Raw genomic sequence first — 26,273 nt, forward strand, 5'->3', positions numbered from 1 at the left:
CTTCTGTTCATGATGCTTATGTGCAGAAAAAAACAGATTCAGTGTTTTTATGTTAGAAATTCACTTATTTCTAGATCTATACTTCCCACTGAACTTTTAAAAAGGACACAAAGCTTTCTCGGTCAGGACTCTTGGCTACCTACTGTGGATGCTGCTGATGTGAAATGTTAAAAGATACTTGTGAGTTCAAGTGCAAAAACTCATGAATCATTTAACATGGAGATACATAACTACCCATGTGAGCAGCTAAAATGAGCCCCGTTTCCACATTTAATGAAAAGCAAACTGTGTGCGGAGATGAATTCACAGTGTTCAAAGTGCGTCTGACCCTTTGTTGATGACGGGCGGCGAGGTCGGGGACATAGAGGGACACGCTCTTTTGGGTGGAGGAGGCAGTGGCGGTGCCGGCGGAGGCGGCGAGTCCTGTCCTTCGTCGTCTGAGGAGCTGTCCAGCGTCAAGTCGATCACCTCCACTTTCTTGCTGTTGCTGCTGTCGCTGCCGCCGTGGCTGGATGACGAGGAGCTCCGCTGGTCTGAGCCTGCAGACGTCCGACATGAACCTGGAGAGCAGCGGTGAAATATTAGTCTGTGTGCTCATGTTTTACAGCACTACAGAATACTGTTAGCATGCTAAAACGCACACATGCACATTTCCTCTGCCCTTGTGTGAGATACACAGTTTGTTACTATGGAGACGGGCAGTTTACTCAGTGCCACTGTGATTGATGCCTTACCAAATTAGAACTGACAATGCATAAACAAAGAGGGGAGAGGATGCATGCACCCGCTCTTCTTACCACGTCTCTTTAATCCTAATTTAATTACTTCCAGTCTTCCCTTACTGCCTTCATGCAGAAGCAACCTTTCTATTTCTAACCTCACCCCATCCCCTATTCAGCCCTCATGACATGTCTCACCATCCAGCCCGTTGTTATAGGAAGCAGAGGAGACCTCCTGCACTTCCTTCTTAGACCTCATCGGGGCCCAGCTGCCATCCTCCTTGAACTGGATCTCATCGCAGTCCATGCAGCTGTTGAGGATCTCCACGAAAAGCCTGAGAACAAACATACACGTCATATGCAAACCCAAAATGTACACAAACCACAGAGAAAATTGTATTTTCTAAACGAAGGTTGATTGGAAAAGACCCTCCACTTTAAAGGAACTCTAAAATAGAAGAAATCTTCACTAAACAGCTAACATCAACACCAGAATGTAAAGGTCTCTCTACATAAAACACTTCTGTGAGTTCAAGACCAACAGTTTCTGCTGTCCTCCCCAAGGAAGCAAGCTACAAACTTTTCAGGAAGTAGATTTTCAATCCTTCAAAAGGCTGGACATGATGAGATTTAAACAGGTTGTGTCAGCGCTTCTGTGAAGGTCTAGATTTTCAGATGAGTGTAGATAAATCAGAGTGTATCAGTTACAGACAGGTGCAGTATTTCCTTTCAGAACACAGTCTGAACTCTGTGGAGACACTCAGGAGTAAATGTGCATTTGCTGCGATGTGTCATTATGTGAAAAAGCTTTTAAAATATTTCCTTAATCAGTGCTAAAAGCGAAAAGCTGCGTTTCCATTACAGTTGTTCGTAAAATAAAAGCGATATTTCTGAAATTTCTGCAAAGTTCGAATGCGACTTGCAGGTGTTTCCATTGAACAGTGTTTTGCGAACCTGAAATTCTCGTAAGTTCTCGGATGTCCCGCGAGATGTGTGTGCGTGCTGTGCGTCGGTAAAACATAACACAAAGCCTTATAATTAAAAAGCACATGCTGAAGGTGAAATAAAGAAATGATCTGTTGACTTAGAGTGATCACTGATTTTAATGGCCTATTATTGATCACTTTGTTACTACGCGAGGCTCGCTCTGACAGCGTCAGCTCGCTCTGACAGCGTCAGCTCACGCCGGCGGAGCAGCAGCAGAATACAGGACTGTAAATTACTTAAGTGTCCTTTGAACATATTTTCTATCAGCAATTATGTGTAAATATTAAAGTTAATGGCGTGCACGCGTGTCTCCCACATAGCTGAGGCACACCTGTCGGATTGTTTTTAACAGATCAGCCAGCATGGCGGCTGGAACAGCTTCAGTGTTTTTGTCTGCTACTTATTGAGATCCAGAAAACATACAAACACTACAAAATTGACAAGACGTTATATCTGACTGCATGCGGCCGTCCCGAAACGGGGAGTCCGCTGACCTCAGAGACGTGTAAATGCGAAAAAAGTGTTTCCATTACACTTTTGCAATACACCTAAATATCGACACGTCTGAAAAACCACCTCATGAGAGCGTAAAATTGTTTTTGCGATATTTGAGAGGATTTTCGAAATTTAGGTGTTTCCATTACCGTTTTTTTATTGCGATATTTAGGATTTGCGCATTTCTAGGGGCAATGGAAACGCAGCTAAAGACAGGCATCTGTTTAGCTCAGAAAGTACAACAGTTGAGTCTGACCAAAAACAACAACAAAAAAACCCTCAAAAAGTCAAGATCCTAATGGCTTTCAAGTGGACCTTGAATTTAGATTTTTGTTAAACTTTTACACTGAACAGCAAATTTCCCTGATTTGCTCCTCCTTAATCTGACCTGGCTAAACAAAGTTAAAGGAATAGTTTGATATTTTGGCAAATAAGTTACTTTTCTTTCTCAGAGTTAGATGATAAGACTGAAACGGCCCCCATGTCTGTGAATATGAAGCCACAGCCAGCAGCTGGTTATCTTAGCTTAGCATAGAGACTGGAACAGGGGGAAACAGCTAGCCTGGCTCTGTCCAAAGGTAACAAAACCCATCTACCAGCTAGTTTGAAGCTCACTTATTAACACATTATAAATGTTTTTTTAAGTGTAAAAACAACAAATCCTTTGCACAGGATGGGGAGATGGGGGACGGACGACTTACCCGTCAATGATGAGGTGTTCATAGGGGGCCTTCTTGTCACAGACAGGACACACCCAGGTGGGCTTCTTCTCGTTCATCTGGATGTAGAGTGTGGCGTCAAAGCACTGCAGGTGGGAGCATGTCAGCGCCCGGCATGGGATCATCAGCCGCATCTTCCCCAGCTGCACATACGTCGGCAGAGCATGAAGAGGACAGACCCAGCAGGGACAGAAGGTATACGGGATGCATAAATATCACAAATATACCAAACCCACATGGAAAAGGTAAGATAGGGGTTGAGAACACAATTTGAAAGGTGGATCATGTACACAACTTGAAGTTAAAGGCATAAAGGCATGTTCAGACACATACAAAGACAAGAAAGAGGATCAGGAAGAGAATGGACACGTCTTTGCATGACTGATTCTCTAAACACTGCCTTTAATTTATGAGGAGCAGGGAGTGTGCTTACCGGGCAGAGCAGCGACACTCGAAGGCTGGTTGTGGCTATTTCACTGTCCGGGTCTGCTGTTAGCTTCTCTTTGACTGCAGATGACGTAAGTAAAACACACACAGAGGGGTGAGTTAGAACCGAACAGAGGGACTTCTTCTTCAGTTTCTAATTTCAGACTGCAACTCCTTTACTACTTGTTACTTCATTACATGTCAGGAATGAAGCAGCATTCTCCAAACGTATTCAAGAGCTCCTCGAGCTGTGTGGGGCTGATCGAGCGACTCTTCTTATATCACTTCCCGTACAGAATAAAAATATATGCAGGCAGATATATAACATTTTGTGACTCACAAAACAGTGCCTCCTCTCATCTGGAATGGGAAACATTTTGGCCCTCTCATGGGGTGAAAAGTTTTATCCAGAAAGAACAATGGATGTGTGTCAAGCAACTAAAGCAGGCCCCCCCCAGCTTATAACAGACTTTCTGTGCTGCACACGAGATCACCAGAAAGTATTAGTTATTTCTACCTATGATATGAAACTTGGCAGCAAAGAACTCTTGTAAACTCTTTTCACCACCGGCTTCAATTTCAATTTTGCGTCCAACAAATCACACTCAGTAACACGCACATTGTGCAACACTGTCCTCATAAAATCATATCTTGGCCAGCTAATATCGGAGTTGGATTTATGAGGACATAAACATACAGATAAGTTATCTTCATGGTTGTAAAGATACCTCAGCTCGGGGCGTCTACTGATACCGACTCCTGATCCAAAACTGGAGCTCTCTTTTTCCCATATTTAAAATCTGCAAACCTCAGTTTAAAGCATGTGAAAATCATTGATTGGATCATTTCTTGTAGGATAACATGAAGCCAGAGATTGTTTGTGGTGCTACGGATGAAAAAAAGTTGGTGGCCCATTGTGAAGTCAAAGTGGAAACATGGAATTTTTTAATGAAACTGTATTGAATGTGGATCAATCATCAGCGTAATAGGTCAATATCAGCACTGATATCAATCCAACATATCTGATCTCTCAAAAAAAGAGTCTGACAGCCCTTACTGAGTGCTCTGGAGTGGTCTGGGTTTCTGATGCCTTTTGCCCGTAGTCTCTGTAACAGCACTGTGGATGACTGCTGCTTCACCAAGTACACGGCCATGGAGTAACTCTGTGGACACATGGATGCATAGAATGATGTAATAATGTGCAAAGCGATCTAAAGAGTTCTGGGCCAGTTACAGGAAACGTGCTTCGATGGTTAAACTCAAGGTCGATCCTACTGCTCTGAGATAAATGTTCAGTCAGAAGGAACTTGTGCGCTGTCCGCTGACATTTGAGGCCAGTATGTTTTCTGTTGTGAGATGGCTCCTTTACCGTCCTCTATTGCCTGTCTGCTGAAAATCAAGCTCAACTCAATACAAGTCAGCATATGAGATGCTGACTTGTTGTTGATTAGAATATGGATTAGGTGTGTGCAGCTTTACAGCAACTTCCTTTAAACCACTGGCCAACTCCTCCTTCTCTTTTATACATCTGTTATTTGTTGTTGTAAGACAGCTATGTACACCCATCAATAAAGTACACCCTACTGTTACAACTGCTGCATTCCTTGTCTTAATGGTTAATCATAGTGGCACGTTAGAGTCTTCTGGTGGCACAAGCTCCAATACCCTCCTCCCTTCTGGACTGTGGATTAGTATTATTTCCCATCACTAAACTCTATGTGTTAGTCCAGTGACGTCTGGGTTTGGCCATGTGTTCATTAAAGGTGATTTCGTCAATAACTGTGCCATTAGCCTTCATTCTCTGTGCATATTGACCACACACACTCAGATGGGGTGGGCTTTCCTTAAAGTTCATCCTCTCTTACTCTACTTAAAGCTACTGAAAATAATGGAAGTCTATATTCATTAAAAACCAGACTGTCTTCAGTTCTGTCACACATTTGTAGAACATTTTTTGGTTGTGGTCTCGTCTGTGTGTGCGTCTCATCCCCGCGTACACAATAACTAAAGAACATGTGATGATTCTCCATACACAGCACCCCATCCAATATGATTTTGCAGCAACTTGTTGCATACATTGGCAGATTAATCAGGATTAGCAAGAATTTCCATGAATTCTCCAAAGAACTTCTTGAAGATTAAGAATTCACATCAATATTACCCATGGATTATATAAAGATGAGCAAAACTCTGAACAAACGATATTCAGTCTAGAAGGATAAAAAACAGTAAAAGGCAAAAAAATCTTTAGATTTGAGAAGCTTTTTTCAGCAAATGTTATAATAGTGTAGTAATTTTCCTTCATAAATGACTTTATCGTTCATGAAATCTGCCCTGTTAGAAACTGTGACACTTTGGTCCTTACCCTTCCAATCTCTGCGGTCCACGACACCACGATGGTATTGGGGACTGTGGTGGACAATCTGACCAGTGAGGTAATGTTGATGGGCCGGCTGGGCCGCTTGGGCTCTACGCCGTTTTTGGTTGGAGGAAGATAACCCTAGATGACAGATATGAATATTAGAAGGAAAAAGAGAAAATTAGCCTTTTTGTTGGGATAGTCATCAAATGAAAAGCCTGTGACTCCTCAGCTTGCAGTGGCAGAAAAAAGATGCCATGTTTGGCTGGTTGTTCATGTGGTCACGGCAGAGCTCCTCACCGGCAGGTTGCATGGCTTCCCGTTGACTTTCACACACAGATTGGGTGGGAAATGGTCTTCCTGAGGACAGCTCGTCTCCGACAGGCAAAACCGCAACTGAACTTGAACTGAGAAGTCACATTTGGTCCCCGAGATGTCCCTTTGGGCACAGAAACAAATTTATCAGCACACATCTGTGGAAAGCATGCACATTTATGAATGATTCATTAACGAGCCAGCGTCCTGCACCGGCAGATGTGCTCATCTTACATTGAACTGCTGATCTGCTGGACTTGCTGCGGCGTTAATGCAAAGGCGAAACACGTCTCCTGAAATCGCTGGCTGTTGTCTGATGCTGCAGAGAGAGGACAGAGGAGGGAGAAGGAGAGACATTTTTCATGACCACGTAAACTACATACATACACCAAGTTTTTAACAGTGAAAAATTTTAGCCAACTATTAAAAGAAATCTGTTAACACCAAGACAGTGAGATATGCAAGACCAAACTTCTGCAATTAAGACAGATAACCACTGTTTTCATCTGCAGACAAGCTAAAATAAAGAAAAAGGTGAAGAAGTGTGTGCACAGCACCACATCAGTGGGTGTCTCCTGCATAAAGAGCATTATGGTTAGACCATGCAGGCATGAAATTAGCTGAAGCTAAAGAGCACCTGGACGTCAAAACCAGATCACCTCACACAGAGGTGAAGAAGAAGAAGAAAATGTGTGTGCGTGCTCTATTTATAGGCCCACCGAGAGGTGCTGGAAATAACTGGTGCCACTAACCCAGCCTTCATTAAAGAGACAGAAGGTTTGCAAAGGCAAGAAAAGTTGGTGTGTGCATGTTAGAAGGAGGTTGGAAGGCAGAGCTTTGAGGGCTCTAACTGAACTGTGCTTTGTTTTGTACCTACAGGAATAGTGTTTTTGGAAATATGTTTATTCAATATTTTTCTGACAGTCACATGAAAAGATCGATACCCCTCTCTGTTTATGTTGAGTATGAAGCTATAGGTGGGAGGTGGTTAGCTTAGCATCAAGACTGGAATCAAAGGGAAAAAATTAGCCTGGCTCTGTCCAAAGGTAACAAAATATACATACCGGCATGGCAATAAGTCACTTATTAGTATGTCATTTGTTTAATCACCACACAGACATAAATGTAAAACAAAACAAATGACAGTTTGTTGTTTTGGTGTGCGTTACAAGCTGAAACAATTAAATCTATCTGAACCGTCCCTGTCCCTCAACAGTTACATACAGTAATGAATAATAACAAGCCTCTCCTTTGATCTTTTTTAGTTGAGTTTTTCCTCATTTTGGCAGGATAAATTAAATAGGAGTGACAAGACTGTGCTCTGATGTATATGTAAGTAGGTGTAATGAAAATTAAGATTAATATTGTACTGATCTGTCATTTAACATTTTAAAATACAAAATAGCTTTTACTAACAACAATGTGTAGGACAATCAGCTCAATAAAATGACTAAACTCACACAGTTTCAAAAGTGAAACCAACTAAAATCTTCACCACAAGAGTGCTCCGTACACCAGTGAGTGAGCATTACAGACCAGTGTAACCATTGTGAAAATACTGGAGTATTCTCTTCATGTGTGCAGGCCATATTTTGTGAAACAGTAATTGCTGATTCTCAGCGGGAACCTTCTGGCCTGAGGGCTGTGTAACTGAGGGGGAAGATGAGTTACAGAATTACCTATCATGAATCCTGATTGTTGCTTTAATTACTTAAAATAATGTTGAACTGTCAGTGAGTGACAGCTTCAAACACATTGAGGGAATGTGTGCGCATGAACGATCATGCACTTAAAACACACGTGTACACGTACACACGTACACACACACACACACACACACACACACACACACACACACACACACACAAACACACACAGCGGGGTGAAGTACAAAGAGGTAATTTCCTTCCATGTAGGGCGTTGAGGGGGACGAAGTCTACAGCTCCTGCGATCATTACTGGACCAATCATGTTCCTCCTCTCATCAGCCTTTCAAACAGCCATTAATTTTCCCAGTAATGAACCGTCTTACCACCCACATGGCATTTAATCTATATGGCCATGTATTTACTGCATGTTTCCATTCTTGCATCTTCTGAGCCGCAGCCTGTGTACTGCAGAACAAAATCATACGGACAAAGTGTGCTTTCGAACAACAGTCTTCCTCCTCTCCGGGCACACAGGCTATAAATAGAAAGTGCTCTCTCACTCTGTCCTCTCTCACTCCCCCCCCACCCCCCCACCCTCATCTCTCCATCGCTCTATAACTCACTCTCTCTCTGGCAGTGGATTTGTTTCTGGTGTTTCAATGTGTGTGGTTAGGAGAGATATGAGAAGGGTTGAAATGAGCTTTGATTGATGTCTTCCTCTCTCACACTAACACACACACACACACACACACTCACACACGCACACACATTAACTTACTTTTACCCCAACGCACACACAGCTCCCATCGCAGCTTCTGTAACTCTAATGGTTTAAGATGCAAACACAGTGTTGGACCTCAACTTTATAATGTTTTTATTTGTCTGACACATTCTGTTTTATTTATCCCCAAATTCTGTGTTTCATGATTGAAGCACGTTTTATCATCAGAAAGAATGTCTCATCGTCTGGCAGATGAATACAATTTCAACAACGCAATAAGAAAATATTCCAAATTTATTTTGAATTTGATGTATTAAGTACTAGTACTAGTATTATTGTACTAGCCTGGCTCTGTCCAAAGGTAACAAAATCTGCCTACCAGCTCCTCTCAGCTTCCGAATTAACACATAAGATCTTGTTTGTTTGAGCCACACAAAAACTGAAGTTTGAAAGCAATTTATGTCAGAATATTTCTGTTGTTCTGAGTTGTTTCTCCATTGAAAGTCTAAGATAAGCTAACCAGTTGCTGGCTTCAGGTTCGTATTTAGCACAGAGACATAAGACAAGCATCAACATTATCATCTAACTTGCAGCAAGAAAGCAAACACAGATATTTCTGAATCGAAAGTATTAGTTAAACATGTTGACATCAATGTGTCAAGTATCTTAAACAGCATAATTAAGGTATCGGTGAAAAAACAATGTCAGTAGAGAAACATATTAAACCATACCCAGCCTTAGTCGAACTAAAAATAATGTCGTACATCCCCTGCCTAATCTGAGTGATGAATGCACAGTATATTGGTGAAAATACAAACCAACCACGGCAAGTATACGTGTGAACCTCATGTATGACTTTTGGACATGCAGGATGCTTAATTTGACTTTATCACATGTAGCTCAGACAGAACCTCACAAGTTGACGAATTAAGTCATTATAAAGAATGAAGATGACTACATCACATACAGAATGCAATTTCAATGAATGAAGTCTCTATTTAACTTCACTGAAAGCAGATGCAAAATTAATGATGCTATGACAGAATTGTAATTACTGTTATTAAGCACATTTCTGCCACTGCATGTAATCTTACTTCTGCTTAGTGGTGCTTATTAGAATATGAACATTAAGAAACAAATGGGACATTCATTTTAAGACTCCAGCATAATTACAATAAACAAATAAGAGCTTTTATCAGTGCAAATCTCCAACCATGCGTCATGGAGTACATGCATAAACAGCACAGCTGATAAGACCTCGCTCTCTGTTTTAAGGTGCAGTCATCAGAGCAGAGGAGGAAAGTTCAGGAGACGTTTTGTGAAACAGTAAAGTGGATATCACAGAGATAATGGGAAAAACTTCTTTCCAAGTTGTCCTGAAGAGAAGTTTCTTCTTCTCTGCAGTTCGTGTTGGACCTTGTGAATGATGTCAAGCTTTAAAATCAATACAACGGTTCTGAAATGATGCTCTAACTGTCAGGAATTTGCATACTGAGAAAGAGCCCTGGTGGAGTGACTGCATGGCATGAAAACCTGCAGACTCTCAGCCCTTGAACATGTTTTGAGACCTCTGCCGTACCAGCTGTCATGATGCATTTGACATTGTTTTATAATGTAAAATGTATGTGTTGGAAAGACAGATGGTGGAAGAGTGACAGATGGGAAAATGACCTCCAGTGGGTTGCTGTTTACAGTGACGAGAAAATAAACCAAGAAGGGCCAAAAGCATACAGTCAACTGCCATTTTATTACGTATGGTATATACAACTATACTGAGAGGAATTTCTAATATTTTGTCCACCCCAGTTAGAGACAATAATCATCAAGTTAATCAATATTCAAAATAACCACTAGTTGCAGCCCGAGTTGTTAGTGCTGTTGAATTGCATTGAGTTATACTGAGAAGTATTTCTATTATGTATTCTGACCCTAATTGAAAAAATGCAATTTAATAGCACCACTAACTAGCATCGAAAACTATCATGAACTTGAATAAACACCTCTCTGACATAGACTTAACATTACAACCTTCATAAAGGTGAGATTTCTTGCAGTAGATTGCATTAGTTTTCGCTAAACTTGCAACTGAGTGTACATGTGAAATCGAGGCACATTTGCCTCAACAAACTTAACTGAACTAACATTTCACAAACTTAAGAAAAGGCCTGTTGACTGCAAGCATACTGTTTTGAAGCTCTATAACTTAACCAATCTCAGCGGACATAAGGGAAAACATGGGAACAAATTCAATGACAGTCACGCAATAAATGAAGGCGACCAAAGACTACCATTACTGGTCACAGTGGGAGGAGGTGACTAACTGCTTGTTATTTACACTTTTGAAGTCTAACAAAAATTCCCTATAGAGTAAAAACCCTGATATAAAACAGAGCCTTTGTACCTGGAACATTTACGTTTGAACCAGATTTACGTTCCAGTTTGGTCACATCTGGCACTTGTTACCTTACAGTATAATATTTCTACATTTTGTCCTCCAGCTAAACTGAAACCCAGCTGTACAAATTGTATTATAGTAGTCTATAGTGAACATATGGGGGAATCTATCAAGAAGCTCGCTTGTGGCTAGCGATGCCTACTAGTATGCAAAGTAAGATTACTCTTCCAATGCTGATTTTGACCATACAGTCAGTAAAAAACCTGGTTCTGGGTCTAGTTTCTCTGGTTTGAGCAGAAGATGTGTGAGCTAAGCTTCAGAGAATGTGCTCGACTCTATAGCCTGTCTTCAGCACAACAAAGCCCAGCTGGAGTTTATTAACTTGTTAGTGGCTCTGCTACTTTTTCTGTTTGGTGCAGCAGGCGTGTGCACACACACGCGCGCGCGCGCGCACACACACACACACACACACACACCAAGCCAGCCACGCATACATGCACAAAACCAACACACAGCAACATTCACAGGCAGAACAAAGACAAAAATCCTTTCAGCGTCACTCAAATTCAAACCTAAAGTGCCAGAAGGATCCGCAGCAAAAGGTCAGATCTGGATGTTACACCCACACACACACATACACACACGTGCACAGACAATTGAAAACTTTCCAGAAGAGTTACCTCCTCTCCCCCTAACAGCAGTGATTATCTTTTATTATCTGCATAAGGGTGTTGCACAGTTATATATTGACAGGGCTCATTAAGGCATTCCAGTGTGCTTACAGGACTGCTAATGCTGGCATTACATTTTCTCAGTCTGGCATCTGGTCCTGCTATCCCCGTCAATGTATATGCTGTTGCGGGCAGTTCACAATGTCTTTAGAGCTTGGCCTCATATACGGCAAGCCAGTATATCATGAAACGCACAAAGAGCTACAGTGGAAGGAACGGCTGTGCTTATGTTTGAGCTTAGCTAAAAGAATAACCTGTTCTGCGTTACAATCAGGGTTTGAGTCCGTCTAATCAGACTCAATCTACTCTTGGGGATGATGATGCACCAGCTCAGGCTTAGAACAAAATAATGGTAGTTTTATGGGCTCTGAGAGAGAGGAGCCATTTCGTGCAGCGTGTTTATAGCTCAGAGCAGCCAGGGCTCCTTTGTTGATGTTCATTTGTTGTGAGAAGGCTGAGCTGTTTACAGTGAGATAAAGAATTTTGCTCGGGATCGTGCAGGGGAGTATGAGCGGGTAAATCTCAGGTCGTGTTTTGATGTTGAGTGAGGAGGCGCTTTATAGGTTTCTGTGCTGTAGATGTTTGGGAACATTTCCACCGCGACCGGTTGTATATAGCTGATAATGTATGTGATTTACTATATTTACTGATTCCTTGAGGAGACGTGTCTCTGCTTGCCAATCGACGGGCAAAACAAGATGAACAGAACAACTTATTTGTACTGATTAGGTGTGCTAGATCAAGGAATCTCCATATAACAGGATAACTGCTGTCACGAAGACTTGAGCCCGGGACTTCTGGATGACGTGACGGTATCAAAACCAAAAAACAAACAAACAAAAAAAATCTCCACCCTGATATGCAATTTCTGTCATCCTGCTAGTGTTAGTCTTGCAATGAGTGCCACACTACATGACAGTTATTTAGGAGGGAGGAGGAGGACACGTGCTAAACTGTACTGAAAACAGTCTAAGTCAACATACATTTACACTATACCATCAGCTGCTTGTTTGTTATGAAACAGGTGCTTTGTAACTTTGTTTCCTGTGTGTTGTTGGTGTGATTGCCCAAAACCTGATCATGTAACTTAACCTTCACCTTTTAAAGTGAACGTATGCTTGGTCACACTTAACATTAAGGTGCACATTCACCATTAACTACTGGCTTATTAGCATGCATATTATACTTATACTACTCAAGCAGCATATTGGCTGCTTCTTAGTAATTATAAAGCACTTATTAATACTTTATTCTGGGGGTCACGATTATTAAGGGTTAGGATGAGGTTATCAAGATCATAATTGAAGTACAACAGCTTCCTTCCTTACTATCAACAAGCAGTGATTAGGAGGTTATTGAGGGATTATAATGACCAAGTAGTTGTAAAATATGGTCATGCAGAATAAGGCATTAAAAATGTCTTTATAATGATGAGCCAATATGGTACCAATATCGATGTTAATAAGCAACTAGTTAATAGTGAATATGTGTACCTTTATATGAAGTGTAACTGTAAGCGCATAAATTTGGACACATCTGTCTCACTCACATGTCAATTACCACCAATCACAAACCGAATGCTCATAAAAATAGCCAACAGTGTCCAACCTGCATGTTAAAAAAGTAGCTTGCAGGCAAGATGAACACAGGCACAAATAAACACACGAGGGATCACTTCTAAACACAGTTTAAGGATGAGCTCAGTTTCTGGAGTTGATAAAAACACTGAATATCCAATTAATTCATAATCAGTTCCTTCAGTCATCATGTGGCTGCTGAAGAGGAACCTGAGCTGCCTAATGTCCAACTATAATCAACATGATGTATGCAACATCGCAAGTTATGCAAATAACACCATTAATTTCACATCATTTTCTATAACTAGAAATATTCTACAGGAAATAATCAGTATTTTACATTTGCATAACATGTAGGTGGTATTAATGTGAACTTTATATCTAAGAATTGTGTTACAGAATCTTTAAAAAGAAATGTCACTTACATATTAATTGTATGAATGAGGGACCCAACAACTAGTCCACTGATCGAATACTTGATAACTTAATCTGCAGCAATTTTGATAATCTATAACCCATTTCAGTCATATTTCAAGTGAAAATGCTAAATATTCTCAATTTCAGCCTCTAAAATTATGAGGATTTGTATTTTTCTTTGTCATATATGATAGTAAACTGAGTATCTTTTGGTTTTAGACGATAAATTTGATAAAACAAGCAAAGTGAAAGCAAAATTATTAATCTATTAATAAGGAAATAATCTGCAGATTAATCGATACTGAAAATATTCGTTAATACAATCAAATCATCAACTGTAAAGAGGCAGCCTGCTTCAAAGTATAAAGTTTGCATGAGATTATCTTTATTTAATAAGTGACGATGTTCACAGTGTAACTGACAGGCAGACGTGCTGACATGATTCATGTCCTGACACCAAAGCAAACTGTATTGTAGAGCTGAAGACAGTTTTTTTTTTTTTTTTTTTTCACTTGGCCTTTAAAAATATGAATGCGCCCTACTGGCCTAAATAGGCAGTATAACAATGAAACTCAGACGTCTAGTTTTCAAAGAGGTCTCCAACATTCAGTCTACAAAACTAAAATCATGGACTAACTCATCTTTGATGGGAGCGATGTTCCAAGCGCCTGATTAGACTGACATTTTTTACCACATGATTTTCCTCCATTGTATGAATATCACAGCAATCTTTCCATGTAACAAGCCATTATGCACGAAATGCTCATCAAACGCGAAATGGGCTTGCATCCTTTTCCAGAAGATATGGTGATTAAATCATGTATAATGCATGTGCACCACAATGATATCCATAATGAGTACAGAGGCATAGTTCTCTTTGGAGGACGGATAATGATGGAGATGAGACCGGAGTTCAACCAGTGAGGTCGCCATGGTAATAATGGAGTAGCTGATGCAGCCCAGACTGTTGACCAGTCTGGACTGGCAGGGCTAAACTGTGGGCTGACTAACCTTTATCCTACACACTGATAAGACTCAGCAGAGAGCACAAGGCTGCACTGGAGGGAGGGTGGGAGGGAGGCTGAGATAATGACAGAGAGAGAGAGACAGAGGGGGAGGGAGGGAGGACGGTATGAGAGAGATAATAACTACGTTTACATGCACACAAGAAACCAGGTTAGTATGAGAAATCAGGTTAAGACAGGAAATCTGAAACACGTTTACATGCATTGCAATTCCTCAGATCCTGAAAACCTGAATGTAATACCTGGTCCACAGGTACACGGGCATTTGTCAAAAAGCAGCTTTTTCCATGCGTTTTGGCCTTTTGTCCACACAAACACAGTTTTAGGTCACTGAAAACGGAGCTTTTGGAAAACATCTTTCATGGTGAGGATATTCAGAAGCTCTGTTTGCAGTGTTGACATGTAAACGGGGAAAACAGAGCTTGTGACGACAGATTGCGCACTGTTATCTCCTTTACACAAGGAGTGCTGATGTTAACCTTGCTAACAGGAGTTTTTACATGTTTACACATAAATGTACAGTTTTAGGATCACTCTGTCACTGCTACATAATCCAACACTGCCACCACACAGACCAGCTGCGAAATTATGAATTCCACTATGGCGAAGGCGGCCGCCATAGTAGGACCTCTAGTGGTCTACTGGAAATAGATTTTATTCAGGCTTTTGATTGGCCAGCACGGCTTTAAGGCTAGGTTATATTGCTCTCTGTTGGTTTGGCATGCTCTCGACAGTGCTTCATATGTGTTATGTGTTACTATTTTCATGTTTTTTTTTTAAACAGTGCTTGTGTGTGCAGGATATTTTTTTAAGAGCAAAATAGGAAAAAACCCGTCTTAGGAAATACCCGTGTACATCTGGACTACGGCTAAATGCAGCTGGCCAGAAACCACACTTCTTTTCAACCCCTCTACCATATTTGTGAAGCAAAGCTGTCATATTTTAAGTGTATGATGGTGATTTGTATATGCTGCTGCGGCTTGAAGAGTGCTTAGCATTTGGACTGATGTCGCAGTGGGAGGACTGGCTCTGTAGTTAGAGAGTACATTTTTCTTCTTGCTGTGCATATGTGCAATAACTATATAAGGTTCTCTTAAATCAAACTACATTATACACCTTACATTGTTCTCTTACAGTATACTTCCATACACTACTCACTGTGTTAGGAAGTGCATATAAAACAAATATGAAAAAGAGAGCCAAGAGAATTGCAGACATAGCTGCTTATTAAAAACCAACAAACCCCATGCTTATTTAATTAAATGCTCTAAAATTCAGAGAAGTCTTACAATAGCACACATCATGTATAAATTCAAAAAGAAATTACTGAAAGCAACCAAAACATGTTTAAAATGAGACGAACAATAGAGGAAAATGCATGAGGAAACCTTTGTGGAAATCTTTGTGTTGCAGTTGTCGGGTTGAATTTATGGCACGGGTGTGGTGAGGTACTGAAAATGTGCAGCACACTTTGTCAAAACAATCTTTTAAAATAACTTAAAGAACACGCACAAATGATCATGATGATCAGAATGTTTGGGGTGATTAGGAGAGTGTAAAGTTTTGTCTCATGTTACTTTTGGACATCAAATGGGTTTTGTTTTTTTGTTTTTTTTTCCAGGCTGTTTTTTGTCCTTTTTTTTGAAAAGCGACAGCCAGGAAATGAGGGAGAGAGGTGAGACATGCAGCAAAGGTGAGGACTCAGCCTTAGTACATGGTGCACGCTCTGCCAGCTGAACTGCAGGGGCACCCCAAGGCTCTGTCTAAAAATGGTGCAATAAGTTGTAGCTTCAGCTCACACATTTTCGATCTATAGAATATCTTTAAGCTGCCAGTATGCTTCAACATTTCTTTTCTTTATTTTTCTTTCATGACTAATTATTTGGGTAAATAGTTACGGACCAAGACAAATTCTGAATTGAAAGAAAGTCTGAATTTTACAAACAACCTGCAGTTCAGCTTTGGAAACAGACTTACTCAGACCTATTTATTCCAATCTTACATGCAAGGATGCACCAAACAAGTAATAATCTTTCCCTTCACTGCACTGTTTTAAGTCTGTAATGCACATGTGCGCAACACTGTCAGAGTCCTGGTTAAGCACAGACATGGGCGACAAATCAGTATTCTCCAGCCAGAAAAAGAAAAAAAAAATGAGCAAAACTGGAGAGCGAGCAAGCAAGTGGGGGAAGGGAGTCAGGAAAAATGAGAGTGAGGGAGAGAAAAATGGGAGGCAAGGCAGAAGAGGCAACAACAATGGGGAGAGAGAGGGAGAGAGTGGTAGTGAGATGATCAGAGAGAAGTAAACAAAAAGAGAAAAGAGAATATGTGAAAGAGTGTGATCAGGGAGTGAGGAGACTACAGCTGTTTTAAAAGAAGAGAAAAAAATCTTCCAGTCTGCCCATGAGAGGGGAATTAAAATTAATCAAGTGGTTTCATTACTGCCCTCTATTATTATTACAATAAAGAGGGTCATCACCTCCAAGCTGCAGCAGAGTTTGATTTTTGAAGCGAACTCGAATTTTCAGCTTTGTGAAACGACGTGCAGCATCTTCCTCTGGGCTTTTCCTCCTCTCAGTCATCCTCTCATTCTCTCTGCTTCTCTGAGAACAATACGATCAACATGCATTATTTATTGGAAAGTACGTTCGTGTTTTGAAAGAACTGTAAGCGCAGATGTGTGTGAATGCACGCGTACCACTGTGTGTGCGTGTGTGTGTGTGTGTGTGAGAATGATGTGAATGTGCGATTCAGATTCAAATGAGGGGAGAACGTGTTCTGCGGGCACAGGTGTATGCCTGTGTGATTTCATCACTTTGCATGCAAATTTTAGCCAAGGATGGCCACAGAGACAGAGTGAGGATGGAAGACGGAGGGGGGGGAGCGAGAGGAGGCTGAGAGGGATGGAACATGTGCAGGAAATGGATAGAGTGAGAAAGGGAGAGGGAAGAGGAGAAAGATGGTGTGATGACAGAGCTGCAGGCGCTGTGTTTGTACATGCATCTGCAGGCAAATTAATCACGAGATGGTCCCTTACTCCATTAAAATGCTAATGTAGGAAAATCTAGACATTTCCATATATTTGCAATATATCCCAGAGCCCAAGAGTGTTATTACGCTAAATGCAGGCTGGCTTTTGGATGCACACCTCAAATAATGACAAACCGGACCAAGATAAAGCCAAGATTAAAAGTCTCTTAAGTTGTGAATTAAAGGGTAGACTGGATACAAGACCTGGTACCTAAATGCCGGACATTTGTGAAATTAAACATTCTGGATATTTGAACTTATTAAATGTCCCAGAAAAACTATTTCCCCATTCAGCTTCTTTACGTTATTTCACAGGAAAGATTTGTGTATTTGTTTTTTTTTTCCCACAGGTTTGCAGTAGGGGGGCACAGCTGGAAGTTCACTCGTGCACCAAACTGGATTTTGCAATATCTGATTCAAAATTTGATGACAGTTGGTGAGCTGTTTGTTTATGGTGTCACTGTCAATAAAATCTGATCAAACCACACCCATGCTGGTGGAACAGAAAAGCAGAGTTTTTGACTCTTAATAAATAATACCTTAGGATATTTAATGGAACAGAGAAAAAAAAAGCTGTAACTGGCTGGTACAAAATAAACAAGTTGCTATCAGTTTTTATGTATGAATATACACCATTACTATAAAATGTTTATGGGTATAAACGTTTGGGATCAGGAGCTGGGTGAAATGAGAGAGATAAAATCCAATTGAAAAAATTCAATTTGAAGCTTGCTTACAGATGAAGGATCTTGTCTTCTTTTAGACTCACTACAGCGGCTGTATGTGTCGTGTAGTTAAGACATGAAGGTGTTACGCAGAGCCAGTGCAGAACCATTTTCTCAGCAGTGCTGCAGAGTGATGGCTCAACTACTGTACTCATAAATGTCTCAGCTCTCATTGCTAACTTACTGTAGTATCCAAGGAGACGCATGACTTTGTGCAGATAAATGCAGTACTGTTGACGTACAGTATGTTGTTGATGGTCTATGTGCAGCGATTTATTTATATTCAGCCACAATGATGTAAATTGGTGTCACAGCTAGAAATATATTGGTACAATGAAAACACAATGACAATTCATCATGTTGCAGCATTGCTCGGCTGATCCAAAACAAATTCCAGCATAGCAGCCCATTTGCAACGATATAAATACCCAAATAAGAGCCATTATTCACCTATAATACACATAATACATTTATCCAGTGGCTGAATGTCTCAAAATTACCTTCAGATCAACAAAAATGAAAACTATTCATATGAGTCAACTTTATCCGGCTCTCTTGCTCATTAATGGAAATAAACACCTGAGCAAGCACTGCCACCATTAAATAAGCTCTTTGAAAGGAGTACAAGAGAATCTGAGAAGGCAAATTTTTCAGCATTTTTTTTTTTTTTTGGATGAATGATGGATAAGGCACCCAATTAATATTTTCACTGACACCTCTTGGGAATCAACTGTGGCCTATTCTGAACTCTCGTGGGAAATCTGAAAATTATATTTGTGCAGTAGCATTTCTGTGCCCTGTCAACACATTAGCAGGCAGCACAACACCAGCACTGGCAGGGAGCCTCTCCACAAAAGAGAGAAACACAAATGTCAATGTTTTCTGTGACTGCTGCCATGATTATTACGGGAATAATATACTGATATAAATATCCACAACCTTGCAGATTATTTTTTCTGCATTTTTACATTTACTGGATAGTTCGACCGTAAAGATACAGACAGGAAACAAATGGAGAGAGAGAGGGATGATGTGCACTGGTTCCCTGGTCAGTTGCAGTTACTGTGTATGGTATGTGTCTTAATCACTCGGCCAACTGGATGTTTCACAACCTTCCATTTATAGTGTATATTTCTGGACACTGAATTTCATATATTAAGCAAAAAACAAACATATCTAAGTCACAAGCTTTTTTTAAACACCAAACCTTAAATAAAGACATGGTGCAATTCTGTTGAAAACTGAAACCAGGCTTGATAAAATGCATTCACCTTTCACCACTACCCTTAAATCCAACTCTCACACAGAACACACTCACACCTGCTCTCACCTAGACTGGTTGGCTTGATGAGCTCGTCCAACATGTCGTAGAAGGGCAGCCTCTGGAGCTTGACATCTGGGTGGACCGGGTGCAGCGTGGCCGAGGTGGATAGGTGGTGCGTCAGCCCGGTCAACTCGTGTTTCCCAGGGCCGAGCAGCGAGAGGGGCAGTAAGGCAGCGGGCGATGGGGCTCCACCGTGTCCAGCATGACCCTCATACGCCAGCTGCGTCAGGCCAGCGGGCAGTGCAGCGCCCCCTCCTCCAACCATTCCAGCTGTGGCTGGGTGGTGTGGCCCAGGCATGGCCAGCTCTGAGTGGGATACCATTTTGGCAGGGAAGCGTCGTCGGTAGAGCTCTTTGATCTTCATGTGCACGGCAGGGCTGCAGCCGGCCTTCAGCAGATGCAACGCCTTGGTCAGCAGCTCGTGCTTGCGTCCGTGCTTGTTGCGCCCAGCGTAGCCCAGCAACACCTGCAGCTCCGACACCCGAAGGCTCATCACCATTTGCTGTGATGGGGGAGGGAATGAGAGAGAGCATGAGAAATCAGCTCCGGTACCAAATTCTCATTACTGTACTGAAGTGCCAGTGAGTGTCAGTGAAGGAAATAATTTCTTACAGTGTAGGTCATTTACAACAGTACTGATTTAAAGACAGAGCAGCTGCCTTGAGTGGGGTTCCGGTGTTTTGGGGGTCAAAAATTCTTAATAATATCGGACCATTGTGCAGTGTTTTGGCCTCTGAATAGCCTTCAAACCGAAACAGTTACTCAAACTGGATTTGACAGATCAAGTTTCATTGTTTCACTGGTACCTGAGGTAACACACCCTTCAAGACAGCCCTTAACATTTTTTCAATGCAGTGCTCTAATCTTAAAAAAGTAATGTTTTCAGGTTGACGGTCAGTCTTCACTTCACTCTGGACGGTTACTAAAAAGTGAGACTGTATGAAAGTGGTAGAAAGGCGCAACTATGAGATAGAATGAAGAATGCAGCAACTCAGGAGGACATCTGAATCAAGCCTCGGCCAGTTGATGAATTAATAAAGATGTGTTGTGGTGGTGTTGTTCCAGGTGAGGTCGATTGTGTAGAGACCCCAGGGTAAGATACAAAGGTAGGTTTACCACTCACACAAACAAACTCAAAAGCTGGGGACTTGAATGGGACCTGGTGTTGCGGCCCGGCGCCACCAGCTGAGCGACAGAGATTTTTAAGGAGCCCAGAGGCACTACAGGTGAAAGCTGAGAAAGGCTCTCCTTTATACAAACGTCCTCTGACACAATGCGAGTGACAACCAGGCGAGACCAAATCACGCTTGCTCTGATTCCCACACAGAGTTGTCCACTGCTCTGCTCCGTTAGTAGAGTGGAGGATCGCTTCGAGAGCAGATACAGGACTGCAACGTCTGGCAAACTGTGGTGAAAAAACCCCTCCACCAGAAGAACTACTCTGTACTAGAAACTGTGCAGCAGAAAATTAATAACTTCCTTGTGCAGAGTATGGCTGCTACGTCAGAAACCAACTGTCCATGTAAATGCTCAAAGAAACACACACACACAGAGTTACAGATTAATGAGGGTTAAGGAGGGGGAAGTTACTCTGGAAGAGGACTTTTGCCAGCTCTGCTAAACCTTCTGCCACTGCCAACATGACCAGGTGTAAAAATAAATGGCCGGATTGAATTTTAAATGCATAAATGCAATAATAAAGGATGTGCTGAGTGTCTTCCGACATTGAGATACCTTAGCTTGGCACATCTGGTCTCACAGATGCTTTTAAAACACGCACGCACATGCACACACGCACGCAAACACACACAGTAGTGTGGTTGGTTTTTCCTCCTAGCAGAAAAGCATTTCATTGCACTGTAGTGCATACCATAAAAGCCTCAGTATTAGAGAGTGCGCGGGGGGGAGTGGTGCGAGGTGCTACAGGCTGAAGCCGTTGGTTGCCTCTATGGTTTGGGTTGGTAAGGTTTAGACATGAATGAGACTGGTTAGGGTAAAGCTAAGAACATGAGGGAAAGCGGAAGCAGAGAAGAGCAGTTCATGTCTTCACTATTCTGGCAGAAAAATTCATGTATATGCAAACTTCAGAAGACGTCTCTTTTCATCTTCAGAACATGACAGGTGGCAATAATGATAATAATAATAATACTAAACTTAATTTTTATAGCACCTTTCACACAAGAAATGCAGCTCAAAGTGCTTTACAACACAGAAACTACATGCACCAAGTGCCTCACATAAAAAAGTTCTGAAATGAACATAAAAACAGGGATAGAATATTAATGTGCAATAAGAAGGAGGATAAAGTCTACTTGATAATAATAGTAAAAATAAGGATGACAATATAATAAAGAGAATGCATAACATAAGATGGAAAATAAAACCGACTGCATAAACTTAAAAACAGAGTACATAATATGTATAAAATCAAGTAAAATACAACATAGCTAGTTAAAGGCTTAAGTGAGTAAAGATGAGTCTTATTTTCTTAAAACATTCAGCGAGCTGCTTTCTTGATATCTATAGGTAGAATGTTCCAGAGCTTTAGGGCGTAACTGACATGGGCTGCATGCTGGGAACCTGCAATAAACCAGCAGCAGGTGATCAGAGTTTTTGAAGGCAAATAGTGAAAAAGGGATTTAGCGGTGTAGCTTGGTCCCAGCCCATTAAGGGCTTTGCATACAAGGAGCAGGACCTTAAAATGAATCTTAAATGTTACAGGACGCCAAAGCAGAGCAGCTAAAACTGGACTACTGTGATCTCTCCTCTCAGTTCTGGTTAATAGCCGAGCTGCAGAGTTTTGAATGAGCTGAAGTCTCTCTGTGCATTTCAGAGGCAAGTAAATTGTACAACGGTGGAATAAAAGCATGAATCAATTTTTCAGCATGTTTTTGATTTAAAAATGGTCGTACTTAAGCCGTTTCTAAGATGGAAAAATTATGTTTTCACCCCGTTGATGTCGGACTTGAAGCTTAGATCTGAGTCTAGGCTACACCAATACTTCTCCAGATTGCTAAACAGCATTTCTTTTTGTTGTAATGCATTCAATATTCAACACGTTTGTGAGATACGTTATCTTTTTCGTGATCTACTTGAAGACTGCATGTGTGAAAGGGGCTTTGTGAAAACCTCCTCCCTTTAAATCCTTTAGGGACAGAGCAGGAATTAAAAACACATGCACACAAAGAATTGTCGTTTAAATGACAAAACACACAGGACTGTTAGTGCCCATTATGCCGTATTCTAATCAATGATATACACACAGTTATTATTGTTATGTGTACACAATATGTGTGCCGCAGTGTCCGTACAAAGGATTAAACCTTTAAGCCTTCAAGATTTTATTTTTGTTTCTTCTAATGAGGCACATTCCTCTTGGATAACACGGCGGTTCTGCATTCAATTGACATTTAAAATGACATATATGACTGCTGTGGGCTGTGTTTTGTGACCTAACCATAGCAGCGACATTTTAGGCTTGAAAAACAAAAACACTAAAATGCACCAGTCCCACTTTCCCAATGCTGGAACAGATTTCATAAAAACTATTCCTTCATTTAACAGTGATCCCATACAGGCTAATTTGTCTCTCTCTTCATCTGCAGGAATACATTTAAATAATAAAGTTGATAAGAAAATCATATCTGCTTTAGCATACCTCATTTTGGAAGGAAATAACCCTTACCTCACTCGTTAGCTTCTGTTTGACTTTCTCCAATGATCATGATCTTTTTAATACATGAATACAGCCACGTCACTATGCCACTTGACTACTCCGTACCTACTAAGAGGAGAGAACTGAGGCTTATTCTACTGCTGTCCTACTTTACTACGACTATCATCTGAATGTAACAAACGCCCAAAACATCTCACAGTACCAAAACTGCTTTCATTTTCAATATGAGTGGCCAAGGTGTGAGGGAAACCTCTCACTCTGGGTCCAACCACAAAACTGCACTGTGTCATTAATACTGATGTATTACTGGTAGCTTTGAAAGGAACTGAAACCCCCAGTTTACTGTAAAACCTGTTCCACTTTTTCATGTCGTGGTCAGTGTTTGCAAGTGCAGCGAACCAGTATGTGCTTCATTAAAACACTTTAAACATCTGAAGCCACCATAAACATTTAGTGGTAAAATGCCAGGAATGGTGACATTAGAGGACCATAAATAGTTTCTGAATGACAGGAGAGATGAATTTCCAATAGACATGATCAGATAAAGAGAAATCATATCGAGTGAGAAAGTATTAAACACTTAATCAGCCATATGTCTTCAGCTTCGAAAAATAACACATGCATATTTCAGCCAGAAGATGCTGCTCAGCGATGATAAACGGTAGCACAGAAAAGTCTTGTGAGTCCTTAACAAAAGGTGATGTCACAGATTGTGCTGTTCTGTCTGCCCTTCTCCACCCACTTTGGGGACAAGTTCCTGTAACTAAATTTTGGCACAGCTCGGGGGTCACACTGCACACAATGCAAGTTCCAGGTACTTTCAGGGGTTGGTGGCAGTGCTGTCAATCATGATTGGTCAAGCAGATGTGATGTCAGATCACAACAGGGCCAACTACAACCAAAAACCAGCGATGAATATCAGCACAGATTCTTATGCCAATTCTGAACGTTCGATGCACTCCCAAGAGTCGTGCCCATGCCAGTTAAAAAGGAGGTCTGCTTCTCTAACAATCAAGTTTATAGTTAAAGTTAGGAGGAACCAGCATTACATTAGCAGAACAGAGACAGCACGCTTTCGACAGAGCAGCAGTTATCTTCAGTTAATGTATTAATAATGCCGCAGTATACCCCACAACCTTATCATGCTCCTAATTTACAAATAAAGCTGTCTTATATAAAGTTTACTTTCATTCAAATATAAGGTATCTCAGGTACAAGATGACATTACCTTGAATTCATGCATGGAGCCTCCATGCAAAGCAGTGATGTGCCGCGCAGCCATTGGCCACTGGCCACTGTCTGAGCCAGCTTTCACCAATAACTATTTGTCAAACATCCCATCAGTGGCGACTAATCGGGCAAACCAAATAATTGGTCAACGTCTAGTTTCAGCTCTAGTCACAGGGAGGACTTAGGTAACATGGCTGTTAACTTCCTGCAAGGAGACACACTTCAGAGAACCTGGGCTGCAACCACGCTCCACACTGCTCAAAGTAACAGACCGGGCTGCTGTTTACAGACCAAACACAGCATCTTGTGTACTGCCACCACATATGCAGAGCCAGGTACACATTCACAGACACTAGCAAAGTGTCTGATGTATACAACATCCAGACACAATTACCAGCCAGGACATAGACCCGTCCTTGTCCTTTGTCACTGCAGACACACAGTAAAGGCAAAGAAAAATCTCAGGAGGCAGATTGTGAATGTAATTCTGATGCCTTTCGGTGTGAACCACAGTGCAGTTATGAAAACGCGAACACAGCCGGCTCTTACAGCAGGACGAGGAAGCTCAATCGCAGGTGCAGCATTGCAGGCAGCAGCTGACTCGCCTCTGACTCTTCCACATTTAGAGATATTTTTCTAACAGAACAATAATTTTGAATAATTCAATGATATTCTGTTCAGAAGCCGTACAGCACACAGAGATGCACGTGCGGGCACACACACAGAGACACACACACACGCACAGCATATTGGTTCGGCCAAGAAACTCTCCTGCTGGCGACATAAATGACCAGTTCCATGAAATATGCATGTGGTAGAGAAGAGGGCTGTGTGAAAAAAATGAAGACACTGGCTGGCCACCATTTCCCTCTCTGTCTCCATCTCTCTCACACACACATACACACACCTTAACACAGACACACACGCCAAGCACCCCCCCACCCACTCGCTCTACAAAGCAAACACACACAAAAGAGAGGCAGATACACACAAGCACACTGGCTCACATAAAACACACACACACTCTTCCACCACACTGCGGATGTGTAACATTCCTATGCCTTCTAAAAAAAAAAAGAGGGAAAACAAATAGAGGAGAGAAAACAGTGGAGTGGGTGGTGTCGGAGGAGAGATGGATGAACAGCTCTCCTCTTTGCTTTCTTTCCTGTCCTCCCCTCCATCACTCAATCATTCTCCTTCCCAGGACAGGTGGCCCCTAAACTCCTCCATCTTCCCAGTCAACACAGGGGAGGGGGTTTCTGATGCTAGTATACTCGCAGCTTAACAGTTCAAAACCAACAGATGTTCAGTTTACTATCATATAAGATGCAGAAAAGCTGCAAATCCTCACATTTAAGAAGATGGAATCAGCAAATGTTTAACACTTTTGCTTGAAAATGACTCAAGTGATTAATCAATTATCATTATTTGCTTATAAATTTGGGTAAAATATGTAGTTGAGCTACTGCAGCTACTAACCCCCCCTGCACTTCAGAGGCAGTGGCTTTATGAAACATCTAACCTGTGCCTGAATCAGTGGCTGATTTAGTCATGACACTGATCAAAGACACTGAAAAACAATGAGGTACTTTAAATATCAAAGCGGCATTTTGACATTATAGCGTCACATCGTTAAAAGCCAATGAGACAGATGCTGCTGACTGATCTGAAGACATTTAAGTGAAACTCAGTTTAACTTAATTACTTAAAAGTTTCTCTTGAAACACCAAAACCAGCATCACACATCGCTGGTT

The 26,273-nt window shown here is 41.3% G+C and overlaps 1 protein-coding gene across 2 annotated transcripts in view; it reads right to left on the bottom strand.

Moving 5' to 3' along the window:
* LOC121606874 (E3 SUMO-protein ligase PIAS1-like) overlaps positions 1 to 26,273 on the bottom strand; it is a 48,453-nt gene that overhangs the window by 4,641 nt on the left and 17,539 nt on the right. Inside the window, exons 1-10 of one of the 2 annotated variants that reach the window (XM_041937480.1) lie at positions 23,299 to 23,421; positions 19,620 to 20,115; positions 6,255 to 6,339; positions 6,006 to 6,144; positions 5,712 to 5,846; positions 4,404 to 4,509; positions 3,354 to 3,427; positions 2,903 to 3,063; positions 918 to 1,054; positions 329 to 560 (exon numbers count right to left, since the gene is read on the bottom strand). In XM_041937480.1, the coding sequence (XP_041793414.1) occupies positions 329 to 560; positions 918 to 1,054; positions 2,903 to 3,063; positions 3,354 to 3,427; positions 4,404 to 4,509; positions 5,712 to 5,846; positions 6,006 to 6,144; positions 6,255 to 6,339; positions 19,620 to 20,112 (1,562 nt within the window). In that variant the 5' untranslated portion in view covers positions 20,113 to 20,115; positions 23,299 to 23,421. Of the gene's footprint in view, positions 1 to 328; positions 561 to 917; positions 1,055 to 2,902; positions 3,064 to 3,353; positions 3,428 to 4,403; positions 4,510 to 5,711; positions 5,847 to 6,005; positions 6,145 to 6,254; positions 6,340 to 19,619; positions 20,116 to 23,298; positions 23,422 to 26,273 lie in introns of those variants that run through there. The other variant, XM_041937471.1, reaches the window with a different exon arrangement.

This window comes from Chelmon rostratus, chromosome 1 (genome assembly GCF_017976325.1).
Source record: "Chelmon rostratus isolate fCheRos1 chromosome 1, fCheRos1.pri, whole genome shotgun sequence".
Taxonomy (NCBI): Eukaryota; Metazoa; Chordata; class Actinopteri; order Chaetodontiformes; family Chaetodontidae; genus Chelmon; species Chelmon rostratus.